This window comes from Octopus bimaculoides, chromosome 21, assembly GCF_046866305.1.
Source record: "Octopus bimaculoides isolate indiv1 chromosome 21, ASM4686630v1, whole genome shotgun sequence".
NCBI lineage: Eukaryota > Metazoa > Mollusca > Cephalopoda > Octopoda > Octopodidae > Octopus > Octopus bimaculoides.
Window position 1 is genome coordinate 24,495,442 of NC_142948.1, and position 18,311 is coordinate 24,513,752.

Sequence of the window (18,311 nt, forward strand, 5' to 3'; positions counted from 1 at the left end):
ACAACAGCAGCAGCAGCAGCTGATGCAATTTCGTTCAATGATAAGATATGAAGAAATTAAGGTGTTTACTGAAAATACCTGGCTTTTCTATTCATGATTAAACTGGTGGTTGTGTGGTAAGAAGCTTGCTTCTCAACCACGTGGTTCCAGGTTCAGTCCCACTTTGTAGCACCTTGGGCAAGTGTCTTTTACTAGGGCCTCGGGCCAACCAAAGCCTTGTGAATGGATTTGGTAGACTGAAACTGAAAGAAGTCCCTCGTATATATATGAATATATGTTTATATATATGTATATGTGTGTGTTTGTATGTATGTGTCTGTGTTTCCCATCACCACCACCACCACCACTACTTGATAATTGGTGTTGGTGTGTTTACATCCCTGTAATTTAGTGGTTCAGAAAAAGAAACCAATAGAATAAGTACCTGGTTTGGCAAAAAAAAAAAAAAAAGGCACAGGAGTGGCTGTGTGGTAAGTAGCTTGCTCACCAACCACATGGTTCCAGGTTCAGTCCCACTGCGTGGCACCTTGGGTTAGTGTCTTCTACTATAGCCTCGGGCCGACCAAAGCCTTGTGAGTGGATTTGGTAGACGGAAACTGAAAGAAGCCCATTGTATATATGTATATATATATATGTGTGTGTGTGTTTGTGTGTCTGTGTTTGTCCCCCCAACATCGCTTGACGACCGATGCTGGTGTGTTTACGTCCCTGTAACTTAGCGGTTTGGCAAAAAGAGACCGATAGAATAAGTACTAGGCTTACAAAGAATAAGTCCTGGGGTCGATTTTCTCGACTAAAGGCAGTGCTCCAGCATGGCCACAGTCAAATGACTGAGACCAGTAAAAGAGTAAAAGAGTAAAGAGATGTGTGTGTTTGTATGTATGTGTCTGTGTTTCCCATCACCACCACCACTTGATAACTGGTGTTGGTGTGTTTACATCCCTGTAACTTCGTGGTTCAGAAAAAGAGACCAATAGAATCAGTACCTGGTTTGGCAAAAAAAAAAAAAAAAAAAAAAAATTGTGAAATGTAGGCTCAGTCTAGATGTGGAATATAGGATTAGGCCAGATAGAAGATATAGAAGTTGAAAGTAGGATTAAGCCAGATATGAAATGTATGCTTCAACCACTCTGAGAGTGTAGTGGGTGCTTTTTATGTGCCACCAGCATGGGGGCCAGTCAGGCGGTACCAGTATCAACTATGCTCGAATGGTGCTTTGTACATGCTGCCAGCACTGGCATCGACCACGCTTGAATGGTGCTTTTTATGGGCCACCAGCACAGGAGCCAGTCAGGTGGCACTGGCATCTACCACGCTCGAATGGTGCTTATAATTATATAAAATATGTTAGTGCATAACCAAAGGAGTCACCCATGGTCAAACAGGTGGAAGAAGGGTCTTTCAAAATCATAAACTTGGCCCATCTGGCTTACTTAAACCTCCTTACACCTCTGCATAAACCTGCCTATATGTTTATTATGGATGTGGGGGCGGGTGCTGAAAAGTTCCTGGCTTTAAGGGGTATCACAAAAGGCCTGGTTCAAGGCCCAACCTTCTGAGTTCTTTTACAGGGCTTAGAAAAACTGAAGGACTGTTGCAATGAAAGTATGAATTTGAGAGGGGGACATGTTGAATAAGGTCATAATTAACTGATCCTCCTGTATTTTCTTTTACCCAAAGCCAGGAACTTTTTAGTGTCCCCTCATATTTAAACACAAAGTTAGGACATCAGAAGACATGCATTGATGTCACTGTACCAGATCTTTTGTGTCCTGAGTTCAAATCCTGCTGAGGTCAACTTTTTGTATTTTGCCCTTCCAGGATTAATAAAATAAAGTATCAGTTGAGTACAGTGGCTGATGGTACCGATTAATCCTTTCCTGTCAAAATTGTTGGGTTTTTTTCACCTAAATTAGAACCCACAGCAGAGATGGCTGTGTAGTTAAGAAGTTTTCTTTGTAACCATGTGGTTTTAGGTTCAGTCCCACTGCATTGAACATTAGGCAAATGTCTTCTACTAAAACCCTGGGCCAACCAATGCCCTATTAGAGAATTTGGTAGATGGAAACTGTGTGGAAGCCTGTCATGTATGTATGTGTGTATATGTGTGTGTTTGTCCCCCATCACTGCTTGACAACCAGTGTTCGTTTTTTGATGTCCCTGTAACTTAATAGTACGACAAAAGAGTCTGACAGAATAAGTACCAGACAATCGATTTGTTTGTCCAAACCTTTCAGGAAAGTGCCCCAGCATGGCCACAATCCGATGACTGAAACAAATGAAAGAGGAAAGACGAAACACATAAAGAAAAAAGAATAAACAACCAAAAATAGTTGATAAAATAGAATTAGGTCAGCTTTGTAGTTCGTTGTTTTTTCTTCCTTATTTTTTTTTTCTGTCTGAATAAATGGATAAAAAACAATGAAGGAAAAAAGAATGGAAAGAATAGTTCGACCTAATTTATTGTTGATAACATTTTTCTCTTGGAGGTTGTAGATTCCTCATTCTCCCTGCCAAATTTCGTTTTTATTTGACTATCAATTGTCAAATTCGTTTGACACAAGAATCTATTTAATATACAAAATTTCATATTATTTGGCCTGTTGTTTATTTTATCGATCCCAAATGTATGAAAAACAAAGTTTAGACTTCAGCGGGATTTGAACTCAGATCATACAGGGCTGCAACTAAATATTGTAGGTATTTTTTTTTTGTCCGACGTTGTAATCAGTAATAAACCGTTAAGTAAAAATCCTTCTGTAAAACGACAAATAGTTAATCCATAGATGATACTTTGTCGAGAAAGGACATCCAAATAAATGGATTATCAAGAGTTTTGTCTCATATGTTTATCCATATTTTTAGAATGACTAAATTTCTTTGAACCAAAGTACTTATTAATTCAAGAATTAATTGTCATATTCTCGAAATTGAAAAAAACTTATCTTTCCGATATTTTTAATAAATAAATTACTAAGATACTCTTTGATCGATATAATTTATAATTAATTTACCAGAAAAATAAAAGTAGATCGATAAAATATACAAAAGCTGATCAAAGAACATCTTTCTTATAAAGTAGTTCGTTCTATGGCGGAAGGTTTATGCGGAGGGATACAATGACACTAAATCTATATAAAGCGTGGTCACGCTGTTCTAGCATTCTTAGTGCTTTGTTGTCATTAGTGATAAAGTGAGTCCTCCCGAAAACAAAAAGGGACTTAGATTATTTATAAATTTTATTTGAAAGGTGACCGTACAAACTTATCAGGATGGTAGAAGCTGGAATGAAATGTATAAAATATTTGCTTTTTGCATTCAACTTCGTTTTTGTGGTAAGTATTGAAGAAATTACTGTTTTTTTTCTCTCTCCTCCTCCGTCTTGAGTCAAAGAACCTGTAAACTAACTCGACTACTATTGTCAACACTAGCTACAAAATTTACACACACCTCTGCTTTGACGCTTTCATTGTGTCAATCTTCGATCATTTCCCACATTAAATCCTCTAGTTTTAATTCTTATTGCTTTCTTTCAAGTTTTGGACTTCTTAGAATAAATATCTTTTAAAGACCTTTCTTGTTTTCTCTTCAACTCTGTCTAGTTTACCAAACGAGATATTTCAGTGCACACTTACATTTACATACATTATATATATATATATATATATATATATATATATATATATATATATAATGGGGGAACCTTCATGTAAATCGTTGCTATCTGTAGAATGTGCTATTTACTGTTAGCTATGGAAAAGTAATCTTTTTCTTATCTATAAATACCCACACCCTTTGTTATATTAGGTTTGTCTTTTTAATATTTTTTTGTGTGTGTTGGGGAATAGCTGAACATTGAAGTCCGCATTCCTGTTTGCTAATAAAATGGTCTTCTCTGCTATATGGCGATCCTACTACTGTAGCAAATATTCTTTGTCTATTTCTTAAATATTGTATTACCTGTTTCCTACTGTCACCACCGTGTCCATATTGTCACCTTTGTGGTCATTAAGCTGTCTTAATAACTACGGCTTTGTTCACTTACCCCTCCCCCCCGTCTGTTGTCAACACTGTGACTGCTATTCCGAAAGTCTGCCACTATTTTCCCCCTCCCCAGTTCTTGTTCCCCACCACCTCTACTCTTCTTGCCCCTTCACATTGAATTTATTTCTCTTTTATATTCTGATATTACTTACTGCCTTGTCCAGTTGCCCCTTCGTCTGTTCTGTCATCGCTGTTTTTCCCCTTTGCAGTTCTTGCCCTTCACTACCATTTGTTCCCCTATTACATTTCTTGTACTACTTAACTGCCTTGTCCAGCTGGCTCCTCCGTGTTTTTCCAGCGCTGGGTTTTATACCAATCACCACTAAACTCTCGTACTCTTCTTGTCTTACCCACTCAAATTTTCAACGCCTCCCTCCTCAATAACCACTGTTTACACACACACATACACACAACCACGCACACACCCTGTTATCTCTGGGTTTAACCTCTCCGACTTCATTTCTTCTTTCAAAGCTTTTCTTCTCAAAGATATAGATATATATATATAATCTTCATATCGATTTCTTTTGTACTTTGATAACTAAATACTGTTATACTTCGTTTTCTCGCACAATTCCATCATATACTGAACTTCGTATTGAAGCTTTTTAATCTGTGTCAATCGAAGACAGTCTTTTTTCTCTTTATTTTTTTTTCTGTGAGTGGCGTGACGTGACACCGAGAAAGTTTGATTTAATTATTTGCAAAGTGGTCTGGTCTTCTTCACTCTCTCGACCAGCTGTTCAATGTTTTTGACGACAGTTCGAACCTGTTACATATATAAACCAGTGCCCATCAACTGACGTTTTCAAGGCAGATCCTCCTTGTTCTGCTACTAGCTTCGTTGAAGTCAATTAAAATCAAACCAAAATTAAACGTTAAAAATATATAATTTACAATATTTAATTTGAACGTTTTCTAGCTAATCTTATACCTGGTCTTGTCCTGGTAATTTAACTAAGCTAGTCTTGTTTGTTTTAGCCCCAGATCAGCCATGACTGAGCAGACTCAAAAACTGTCCTAACCATGACCATCGCGTATGACTCTATACCTTGGAATCAGTTGTCTATTGTGGCCTTTTCTTTTTGATTTTTAGGATGGTAGGGTTTAGTTGCGTATTACTGTATGCGTTGGAATCATTTGTCTATTGTGGCCTTTTCTTTTAAATTTTTAGGGTAGGTAGGGTTTGGTTTCAGGGAAGTTTGGCTATTTCTTGTAGGTTGAACGACCAAGTAGTGGCTCTTCTGCTCTCGTTAGAATTTTTGTGGAGGCTTTTCCTTCCCCGTCCACTCAAATCCCATTTCTTCATTTGAACCTCCCCTTCCAAAGAAATGTGTGTGTATACACACACACACACACACGCACACACAAATTCTACTGTGAAATCTTGGCTTGCGAATTTAATTCGTTCCTGGAGGCCGTTCGTCACCCAAAATGTTCGTTAACCGATTTGTTCGTGTTGAAAGGTACTCGTTAACCGAAGTTTTACTATATACAGTTTTATACATGCATTTCAGCCAATTATCAATTTCACTGTATAGTGTGAACATAAAGATATCCACGCTCTATTGACAAATATACGAGTGCCTGTCTTTTTTCTGGCTTAAGGATTCCTAGATGCACACGCACACATTACGCGCGCATATCTGTAGAATCGGAAATTATCTAATGCTCCAAAATCCGCAATTTTTTCGGATCTGTATATTTTAAGCGTCGTAGAGTGCGAATCTACAAAAGAAAAACATTTGGTGGTGGAGGAAAATTAGACTTTTGCACCCACCTTTTTCTGTGTAATTTTTCAGTTTTTACTTTGAAATTTTTATTTTCAGATTTGTTTTAAATATTTGACATGATAATTCAAAATTGTGTGTAATACAAATCCAAAGAAATGTTTGCACTCACTCACTCACACAAAAGCTAAGACTGAAAATTTGTAGTGGGGTTTAGCAAAAAAAACAAACAAAAAAAGCCCTCCCTTAACTTCTATGTAGAATCGTAATCTGCGATGCATAAATCACATATCCAGAGAAATTAAGGTTTTCGACACTACATAATTTCTAAAATGAATGCCTTTTTTTAATCGTGATGAGCGAAATGTTGCCTACTTGTTTACTGCTGGTTTTATCGCAAAATCTATCAAAATTAGACGGTTTGGTGTTGGTCAGGCCTGACAGAGTAGATCTATCCACGGTTACAGGCGTTCTGGCCGCGATCACCTCGTCCTCCTTTCGGAGATGGGTGTATCAAGCACTAGATTCATTATCCATTACGGGCAGGATTTTCCCTTCAAGTTCCTTAATTCACGGGAAAGAAAAAAAGGATACGAGGAAAAGTGTTCATGTAGAGGAACCAAAACCGTAAACAGCAGGCAATTTTTTTTTCAGAATCGTAATTCCCGTTATGAAATACAGGAATACTGAAAAGATTGGGGTGGGGGGAGCCTACTCCTTTCCCATAATATATGGTTGTTCGAAGGACAGGTACACCCAAATTTGGTATACCTACACAAGTGTGTCTCGACTTTTTTTTTTTTTGTTTTTACCTCCCCACAATTTTCAAAAAAATTTTTTTTAATGAAAATTTCTACAAATGCTGTGTTCCGATTACATCAGACATTAATGTGGAAAAAATTGTTAGGCGTGCGCACACACATACTGACACATTTAAAAATGAAACTTGAAATTGAAAAAAATTGCAATATCACTATGCACGTGTGGTACGCCCACCAATTTTTTTTTTTTTTTCCACATTAAACTGATATTGTCGTAATCTACTCCATCTGAAAGGTACTCGTGGTAAAATTCATGAAAAATGAGTTATTTGGATCAGGCTATTGTTAAATAGCGTACTGTCGTGTCTGAAAATTAAACTTAGAAAATATAAAAATGTTGGCGTTTGTAAGGTTTCATTTATTGTTGAAAATCTGTTCCCATGCTCAGAATAATAAAGTTTCACACTATAAATAGAAAGATTTTCACACTGAAACGAAAATACTGGGTACAATAAAAAGTAATTTTATTGGTGTGTGGACTAAATTGCTTGTCCAAATCAGAATTGTTTGGGTGTTCCAAATGTATGTGAATAGAGTACTTGGCATTTGTCTGTCTATCTCTCTAGCTGGGCATAGGTGTGTGTGTGCATTATGCATACTTTGTATATGTGCAGGTGCAGTATGATGGCTGACCAAAGCCTTGTGGATAGATTTGGTTCAGGAAACTGAAAGCAGTGTGTGTGTGTGTGTGTGTGTGTGTGTGTGTGTACCAGGTGCAACTCTCCAGCTTACCAGTTCCATTCAAACCCATGCCAGCATGGAAAGCAGATGTTAAATGGTGATGTGCATGTCTTTGTGTCTGTCCATCCCACTATTTCATGAACTGGTGTTGCTGTATTTATGTCCCTGTAACTTAGCATCTTGGCGAAAAAGACTGATAGAATAAGAACCAGGTTTCATTTTACTAAATTGTGTCTGTCCGTCCCACTATTTCATGAACTGGTGTTGCTGTATTTATGTCCCTGTAACTTAGCATCTTGGCGAAAAAGACTGATAGAATAAGAACCAGGTTTCATTTTACTAAAATTTCAAGGCTCTGCTCCAACATTGCTGTAGTTTAACTACTGAAGCAAAAGGTAAAAAAAATTAAAACTCATCAATAGTCAGCTTGTGGGTGTGTTTGCTGTTACACTAATGAAATAGTGTCAATTAGTAGATTGTCATAGGACACACTGGACGGGTGCTTTTTACTGTCATGGTACTTTGGTTTTATTTTAGTTCTAATACAGTGAAGTGGAGTCTAGAAGATAGTTTCAAAAGTAGGAATTTAATATTTGATTTGAATAGATTCACTGTTCCCTGATTAATAAAACTGTCATGAGTTTTGTCTACATGGGTGCACTTATGTATATAATGTATATTTAACGTCCGCTTTCCATGCTAGCATGGGTTGGACGATTTGACTGAGGACTGGTGAAACCGGATGGCAACACCAGGCTCCAATCTAATTTGGCAGAGTTTCTACAGCTGGATGCCCTTCCTAACGCCAACCACTCAGAGTGTGTGTGTATATATATATATATATATATATATATATATATATATGTATATATATATATATATGTATATATATATATATATGTATATATATATATATATAATGTGTGTATGTATGTATGTATGTGTGTATATATATATATATATATATGTGTGTATCTGAAGGCACATGACTTAGTGGTTAGGGTGTTGCACTCATGACTGCAAGATTGCGGTTTCAATTCCCAGACCAGGCATAGTTGTGTTCTTGAGTAAAGCACTTTATTTCACGTTACTCTATGATCATTTCATCATCTAACGTGTGGCACATAGTGCACCTGGAAAGGTATTGTTGATTTGATGGAGGGAGTGAGCTTATGAATGGACAAACATTTGATCACTATAAAGAAATCATCTGTGTGGTTTGTGTGGCAAGAAATTGCCGGACCCCCATACATTGTCTAATGATGGGAGAGTGTGTGTGTGTAAAACAAATGTATTAGTAGCTGTGTAATTATATATCATAGGTTGGTTTCACAAATTATTTAGGAATGTAACTGTCCACGTGTATTATTGGCTTGGTTACCCTCTCCTCACAGTCAGAAGCTGGAACAGATCACTTAACTCTCTTGATAGTCAATGTAACAAGCAGCAAGGTAGATTTTTTTCTTTTCTTTTCTGAGTCTCATAGACATCTACTTTAGGACACCTCAGTCATGGTGGTCACTACAGAGTTTACCATCTTTTGCAACCTTTTTGTAAGTAGTGACTCCACAACCTAGAAACATGCCCCACCTGACATCACCGTTAATAGCAGGACTTTGATGTTGGTGACAGTCATTTTAGTGGATGTTGAGGATAGAGCAGAGACAAAAACTGGAAGTGGGTAACCAGTGACGGGGTGAAAGTAGGTAACCGCTGACTGGAGTGTTGCATGGGAGGGTGGTTTGTATTACACCTGTTTTGTATAACCTACTAAATCTTTGCTTTTGCCTGTCTGATGTCTACTTTTGTTGATCTTGGCATCTGATGAAATTGTGCACCTCAGACCGTCTTCAACTCTGTCTTGCTGAGTAATAGAGGCAGTTTGTTAAATCTTAACCATGCTGTGGGCTGATTGAAAACTTCTCTCTTTAGACTTCTAGTCAGGACTAATCTTTTTGCAAAGTATAGCATTTATTAGATTTATTAAATATTTCATAAGCCACAGCTTTCAGGAAGGGTTGGGTGAGGGAGCCGATTATATTTCCTACTCTCCACTGTTTCTTATGAATCCTAGAAGGATGAAAGGTAAAATTAACCCTTGGTAGAATTTGAATTCAGAATGTAAAGGACCTGAACAAATGCTAAAATTCTACCAATCCACCACTCAATAGTTTTTCATTTTACTTTTATGAAATTACACCTTGGGTATCTTTATCTGTTGGTTCACTATTTCCCCATTGTCATAGGACTTTTCCAGAGTCTTGGCTTAGGCTGAATCTGGGCTATAGTGAATCACAGCTATAGCAGATGTTCAGCTTCTGGGGGTATGTTAAGGGCATGGTGGGTCAACCAGGCTGGTCTGAGGAGTGTTTTACAATGTTACTGAATATGGCCTTTCTGTTGCTTGAAACTTGAACATTTTTGGCTGGGTTTCTTCAGTAGAGTCTGTTGAAAATCAGAAGTCCTTAATGAATTTCAGAGGTTATGGATTGTCGGTTACCCTTGCTTGGTTTAGTTAGACTTCCAATGCTATTGCTTAGTAGCTGTCCAACTGACATACAGATTGAGGAATGTGTGGCAAATGAATTGTTCTGAAAAGGACTTGTTAGGTACCCTACTACCAACAGTGTTATCCATTCGTGACACCTTTCTTATATAGACACAGGTGTGTTTAAGAAGTTCACTTCCCAGTTATGTTGTTTTGGGTTCAGTCTTACTGCAAGACACCTTGGACTAGCATCTCTTATAGCCACAGGCTGTCTGAAGCCCTATAGATGAATTTAGTAGCTGAAAATTGAAAGTGCATCACATGAGTGTGTATGTTTGTCTTCTCATCTTGACATCATATGGATTGTAAATGAGTGTCAGTGTCATCCAAGTGGTGTTGTTTCTAATCTTTTGTGAAAAACTTGTCTAATCACGGAGAGAAATACTAACTTGCTTGGAAATAGGTGGCACTTTGTGACAGGAAGAGCATCTGGCCATAGGAAAATCTGTCAAGGAGTTCTGTTTACATGCAAGAATGGAAAAGTGGACATTACAGTTATGTATACAGGCAACAAGGTGGTGGAAATGTAAGGGCATTGGAAGAAAACTTTGCAGTATTTGTTCCTGTTTCGAGTTCAAAACTTGCTGAGGTCAATAGTACCTTTCATCCTTTAGGCGGAGGGCAATAAAATGTAGTACTCTTTCTTGCCATACTCTTTCACCACAACTTTCTCTCACTCTTACTTCCTGTTTCTGTTGTGCCTGTAATTCAAAGGGTCAGCCTTGTCACTATGTGTCACGCTGAATATCCCAGAGAACTACATTAAGGGTACACGTGTCTGTGGAGTGCTCAACCACTTGCACGTTAATTTCATGAGCAGGCTGTTCCGTTGATCGGATCAACTGGAATCCTCGTTGTCGTAAGCGATGGAGTGCCATCATATGTGTTACATAGTTGTTAAATGAGTATATAAAGTATCTGAAGAAAGAAAATATAATAATTGTCAGAATTTGAAGATGAATATTTATCCTCACTTAAACATGGATGTTCTGTTAAAACAAACTATTCCGCAGTAAATACCATGAGAAAAAACTTTCATAGGCTTTTGTGCAAAAATGCACTCTCGTTTATATTGCTATATTCTTCATTCCTATTTATTGTGCCAGACAGCACACTCTACCTGTCACAGTGGCATAGGAGGTGTGCCACCTGGCACAGTGCTTGTATCACCCCCATTTAACCTTGGACCTCCAACTCTGTACAGGATTATACAGCTGACCCTAATATGCTGCCCTTATGAAGGCGTCACCCTGCTCACCCTTTCCTAGCTAAGCTACTAGATCACCAATAATTGCCATGCGTCTGTTTTGAGTCCTACTATTAAAAATGAATTATTTGTACAAGTCTTACATAAAATTCCTGATGTGAAATCTGTGTTGAAACAAAGATTGTTATATTTCAGATTGGTCATATTTTGCTTATTAAACACGTGCACTTTTGTGTGTGTTTAATTGGCAAAATATGACCATTCCCATTTGTAACAATTTATGTAGAATGTTTTGTTTTAAATAGAATTTTCTTCAACCTTTATACAGGGTTATTGCATGTATGTTTTGTGCATGTGTTTAAATATTTTTAGACAGAGGAAGGAACAAATTAAAGAAAAAAAATAATGATCAAAAGTTTAGGTAGTAGACTTTTCTGACTAATTCCATCATAGCAAATATTTCCAAAGAGATTCAAATAGCTAATTCAGCTGAGCTTCTTCAATTTCCTTGTTTATAAACTTAAAGGCTTGTGTTCTAGTTCTGTATATGTGTTGACTGCTTAATTTTATTTGAGTGTACTTGTAGGATGATTGGTGTATGTGTGTGTGTGTGTCTACATACACACACTTTTATTCATTTGTTTGTCATTTGAGTGCAGTCATACTGGAGCACTGCCTTTAGTTGAACAAATCTGTCCTAGGACTTTTTCTTTGTAAGCCTAGTACTGACTCAGTTGCTGAACCACAGTTACGGGGGATGTAAACACACGAACATCAGTTGTCAAGCGATGGTGGGGGAACAAAAAAAGAAAACACATGTACATATATATATGTGTGTATATATATATATATATATATATATATATATATGATGGGCTTCTTTCAGTTTCCATCTGCCAAATTCACTCTCAAGGCTTTGGTTGGCCCGAGGCTGTAGTAGAAGATACTTGCCCAAGGTGCTGTGCCATGCTATGGGACTGAACCCAGAACCATGTGGTTGGGAAGCAAGCTTCTTACCATACAGCCACACCTGCACGAGTGTGAGAATGTGTATATGATGCTTGGTGAGGGAGTAGGTAAGCAAAATATAAGCATTGCTAATGAAATTTGGTAGACATTCTATAAATTCTCCTCCGCGTATGTGCATTCCAGAGCCCCCTCACCACCTCCAGACTCTCTTTCACCTCTTCTTCCACCCTCACCTCTCCCATCACATGTTGGTGCTGCTAGTCTGCTAGAATTGTTATTCTCTTTCCTCACCTGCAGCACTCAAGGCATCTTCCAGTATGGTAGATGTCTGTTTTGAGACACTTGGAGACTGAGTTGCCATATTTTGGTGGAGGCGTGGGCATTGTTGGAGTTGTTTCAGAAATATTTTGTCTATTCGGAGCGTTAAATTTCTTTCAACCACTTCGTATTTCAAATTTCCTCCAGATTATTGTTTTTTTGCAAAATAACAAAAATTGCATTATTTTCCCCTAGAAGTTGTTGCATCAGAGTAGGAAATTTGAAAAAATTTGAAATACTTGAAGTGGTTGGCAGAAATTTAACAAGATCTGTCTGTTCTAACAAGTACCACCTGAACAGCTTCTGACTGTTCAAGCGTATTGAATGGTAAAAACCTTTCATTCATGATCCTCACCCACTGTGACCTGTTGATGTAACCTGGACTGCATTTCTCTCTTTTACTTGTTTCTGTCATTTTGACTGTGGCCATGCCGGAGCACCTCCTTTAGTCAAGCAAATCGACCGCAGGACTTATTCTTTGGATACCTAGTACTTGTTCTATCGGTCTCTTTTGCTGAACCGCTAAGTTACGGGAATATAAGCACACCAGCATCAGTTGTCAAGCGATGTAGGGGACACACAAACATACATACACACACACACACACATACATATACACGTATACGATGGGCTTCTTCCAGTTTCCGTCTACCAAATCCACTTACAAGGCTTTAGTTGGCCCGAGGCTATAGTAGAAGATGCTTGCCCAAAGTGCCACGCAGTGGGACTGAACCCAGAACCATGTGGTTGGTAAGCAAGCTACTTACCACACAGCCACTCCTGCGCCTATTTGTGCAATATTTTCTTTAAAAAAAATTAATGAATACATTTATATGTACATACAGGTAGTGGGAGAGGCTGATAGTCCGATATGCTCATGCTTGCTCGCACACACACACACGCACACACATTTCAACAGTATCAACACCAAGCAGTGTTTATGCATAAGTGAACTTCTGTTAAAATACATTTATTTGTTGAAATGTTGCAAACATTTTAATCAACCTAAAGTTTGCTTCCATATATATGTATGTGTATATTTGTGTATATATAGGGAAAATAGAAATTGAAAATGCACTGAAGCATACAAATTCAAATTGGGACAGATTTTTACTGTAAAAAAAAAATCACTTTACATGTTCAACTAATTTAATATATGCTATCAAATGTCAACTATGTAATGAAGATTACATAGATCAAAGCTTACTCTAAGAAATAGACTGACCATCCACTGACAACAAATACAAGACCCCAGTACTAGACAGATTCCACTGAGTGGACACATAGACGTATGTACAAAAAATAAGTCCCCCAAAACCCAGGTCTTCCACTCTACCTATGTTCAGCGAATACCACAGATGAAGCACAGATAAACAAAGAAAGTACTTTCATACAAAAGTATAAACCAAGACTTTAACAAAGTATATATATGCAAATAACTATTCACATACAAAACTCATTCTACCTAACATGAAGGAACCTACGCAGCTAACTTTAGCCACTGGATTACATACAAACGATTCCTGCCTACTCTCCCACCAGACAGATTAAATTTGGAGTGCCTTGATTGTAACTAAAAATGTTCTTAACTGTGTTGGCCTTCTTTTTAGGTGCAAAATATACTGTCACGTGACACAAACACACAGCGGGAAACGTACAAAAGGTTATAAACTTAATTGTGATCATTCTCTACAAACACTTGACAGAAAACGTTCAAAACATTGATTGTTTGGACATGTTCAGTCAACTGTGTCAGCATTAACTTATGATGCCAAACATCATCACATGATACTAACACATGGACATAGTGGGAAACCTACAAAAATTTCTAAGACCAGTCATGTGACTATCCTCCACCAGTCAAATCCTGTTCAAAATATATACTAATTAGAGCCATAACCTTCCTATAAAAATAGGACAAGCTTAAAACTCTAGTTGGAAACGCCACATCTTTGTTTCAACTTCTTGAAAACTGTGAAACTGGTTAAAGCTTTGAATATATCAGTAAAAAATATTTTAACTATTCTCAGTGTATTTTCAACTTCTATATTTCTACCTGTGTGGACTAACATAACTTTGTTCTCTCTCTATCTATCTATCTATCGATATATATTTATATTTATTTATATATATATATATATATATATATATATATATATATATATAAATATATACCAGAGTAAGCACATAAAATGTGCAACAAGGTGGAAAAAAGTACTCAAATACCAGAGGTAGAGTAATGTTTTATTTAAAAGCAGCAGAAATATAACAAAAGACTGTTACTCAGTTTCACGTTCCCATTCATCGGACAAAAACTGTCCGATGAACGGGAACGTGAAACTCAGAGTAAGTCTTTTGTTATATTTCTGCTGCTTTTAAATAAAGTGCGCGTGCGTGTGTGGTTAAAAAAAAAAACAACAAAGTGAGGACGTGATATGGATAGTGTTATTGGACGCTCAGGAAAGGAAAGGAAAGAGTGTATGACGTTTCGGGCGTAGCCCTTCGTCGGAAAGCTCGGAGAAAGAGGAAAATGGTACCGATGCCCACGAGGTTGGGTGGGAGGAGAGCAGCTGAGAGACCAAGCCTACTTGGATCTGGTCTGACCTATGGTTACAAACATGTTCGATTTGCCTGCTTGACTGAATTTAGCAACAAAATCATGCACCCTATGAATTAGGAAAAAAAAAAATGTATATATATATATATCACACACACACTTTAGATTACATTATCCAATGCATGAGGTCTGGCGAGAGGGAAAGAGATGGTCGTAGCTGCAATATCTTTGTTCATAAAACCTCAACTGTAACAACAATAATATCTCGTTTCTATGGTGCTTTGTGTTGTTAGCAAACATTGTTGGAAACCTGCTGGTGTGTTGTTGACAGTGATTCCATGTTATGTTGGTTAGAAATATTGATCTGTCGACTGATTGAACTACCAACTGGTGCCGTTCTATTATTTCTTCTTCCTCAACTGTCGTGATTGAGCTTATTAATGATAGTAGTTTCCTCTCTCTCTCATTTTTTCTTTTTTTTTAAGCAGATTGTTGATAATATTATAGGAGTTTAAATTACGCCCCAGTGTCTCTAATTTTTTCTCTCTGCCACTTTCTTTCTTCCTCTTTCCTGCTTGTAATGCACTCTGTGTCTCTCTCTTACTTGCTCTCTACACAAACACAGAGTCGATGCTAAAGATACTTGAAACACTTTGGTTCCAGTGTTCACTTTTTCAAGTGGTTTTTACTAATAAAATCCTGTACTTAATAGTGTCTAAATAAATGTTTCTTGTTTTGATTCAAATATTTTCTGACCTTTTCGAATGTTATGTTTATTAAAAATTAGGCTCATGTACACATACATAGTATCATTGGCGACTGCCATGTAGTGGTTACCACTTTTGAGGGCTTCAGTCAGTTACATCAACTCCAGTATTTTGGTACTCTGCACTTGTTATAGATGAATGGCATGAAATTCCATTTTCTTTTTATGCATACATACTTAACAGCTGAATAGTAGCCATAGGATTTTGGGTTTGATTCTACTGCATGGCATTTTGGGCCATGTCATTCTTTTTATATCCTTGTGTCAATCTGTATCTTGTAAATGTAATTGGTTGGACAGAAACTGTGGCGTGGATTGACCTATAATTCAAATTCAAAAAGTACATCCTTGTCCTGCAGCGCACACTGTCATGCCAATTCTGCCTGAGAATTAAGGCTATTCGTGTCTGGTATACTCAGTCACTTGGATATTAATTTAGGAGCAAGTAATTCAGTAGATCAGGCAACTGAATCCTTGTCAAATAACAGATCTATTGCATACATGCATAGCATTATTTGAAAAACGTGCAAGGCGTTGTAATGTGAAGAGAATACTGCTTCAAATATACTCTTCTCCAACTCCTGCTAGCATGGAAAATACCCAATGCTAAATGATATGAGCTAATGTGTTTACATTTAAGCTTTCTAAAATTTAAATTCTTTTTTGTATACAAAATGTTTATACATACATATTATCTAGATAGTATGTATGTACAGATAGTATAACTAGTGGTATAGTGTGTATCAGTTACAGATATTTAGTGGAAATAGCTTGACTGCATGCAAAAACAAACTTGAGCAGCGTGTCCATGTATCAAATTCCACTATGTACTTAATGTATCTCCCTCACCATAACTTATTTAAAAATTTAAGAATAAAATCAGGTTGTGGTTAGAATAGCTTTGACCTTTATCCATCACAATCACTTGTAAAGACATGCACCATATAATAGGACTGAGCTCTTTTGAAGTAAACCTTTTTTGTCAAGTTATGTATAAAAGCTATATAAACTGAAGAATTACTCAATGCTTTTTAGTAGAATAAAAGTTTATTAAATTTTCACTAGAAGGGCAGCATTGACTTATGTTTTGGCATGCTAGCTTTGTGGGACTATAAATGCTAACAAGCCAAAACCTTGAGGTTGGTGTCACTTCTCTTTTTGTAAAAGTTTAAGAAACCTACTTGTATATAAAATATATTAAAACTGAAATTTACAAGAATTTTCTAGACAGTGATGACTTAAGTAATTGCTTTCTTTTAGTAAAAGATAATTTCATTTGAAATTATATATTTTTCTTTGTAATGAGCCAAAATCTAATGTTAAATTATCTATTTTCATCTTTTAATTGGAATGAGTCTATATTTAACTACCCACAATTGGTAGTTTCTACTAAGGTCCTGAGAGAATGAAATATTATAAACAAGATGTTACTATATTCTGGTTTCCCACCTACATGTTATAATTCCTACAATGCCAGATGATGCTAAATATTCTGTTTTGAAATTCAAATAAATCTAAGTGGGATATGTTATTGTAATCAGCATCACTATCCTTAAACGTCTGATTTCTATGCTGGCATGTTCCACCCTAATGAAAAAATAGTGGGTGCCTCATCCTCCTGTGAACAGTTTTGTCTTTGGACATAGGATCACTGACCATAATTTGTTAATTCCTTTTTCTGATTTTTATTGTTAGGTTGTATGTCTTTTTTTTTCACTTTGCTAACATGGGTCAGATGAATTATTTTTGAGTCACTGTTTTGCAGCTGGTTGCCTCTCCTGTGGTTTAATCCACCCTTGTTTTTCATGTAAAGGATTGTAGTTTACATGTCTTCAAAGGCATCGAGTGAGTGAATTGTTTGTTGACATGGGTGTGGTGAGCAGGAACATAACTATTTGCAGCTTGCAGTATTTGGAAAAGGGGAAATGTAAGCACGCACACACACACACACACACACACACACAGTTGTGCATATATATACACATTTATGCACATATGCATGAACATCATCATCGTTTAACGTCCGCTTTCCATGCTAGCATGGGTTGGACGATTTGACTGAGGACTGGTGAACTGGATGGCTGCACCAGGCTCCAATCTGATCTGGCAGTTTCTACAGCTGGATGCCCTTCCTAGCACCAAGGATACCCTTCCTAGCGCCAGCACAATTGCACCTGATTGCATGCTCATATGCAGACATTTACACATGCACGTTTATGTAGATGCACACACACACACACATGTGTATGTGATGGGCATCTTAAGATATAGCTGCCTATGGTTGGATGTGTCACTCTTTGAACTTGAATGTTTTGAGGTCCTATAACTGACTCAGTGCTGTGATGCTAACTTGATCTAATTGGCCACCATTTTGCCAGGCTTTAACTTTAGATGAACATTCAGATTATTCTGTCAAACATAATGCCCGTCTATTTGTATTGTTTTGAATTTACCCTTTAGCATTTAGATTACTGTCAAATGTAATGCTTATTTATTTAGTGTTTTCAATTAATCATGCATTACCTCATTTTTTAATTATTTCTGGAGTGATATTGTAGGATAGGTATAAGAGGTCAGATCTGGCCAGTTTGACCATAAAACAGGTAGAATATATGGACCGGATATGGCTGATTTAAATGAGTTAATTGTAGCTTTGAGTTTTCAATGATG

At 37.0% G+C, this 18,311-nt stretch overlaps 1 protein-coding gene across 1 annotated transcript in view; it reads left to right on the top strand.

Annotated features, from left to right (window-relative positions):
* The first annotated feature begins 3,147 nt into the window (after positions 1-3,147).
* LOC106881767 (CD63 antigen) overlaps positions 3,148-18,311 on the top strand; it is a 34,839-nt gene continuing 19,675 nt past the window's right edge. The window contains exon 1 of the mRNA XM_089338946.1: positions 3,148-3,335. Within this exon, the coding sequence (XP_089195072.1) occupies positions 3,273-3,335 (63 nt within the window). The 5' untranslated portion in view covers positions 3,148-3,272. The remainder of the gene's footprint in view (positions 3,336-18,311) is intronic.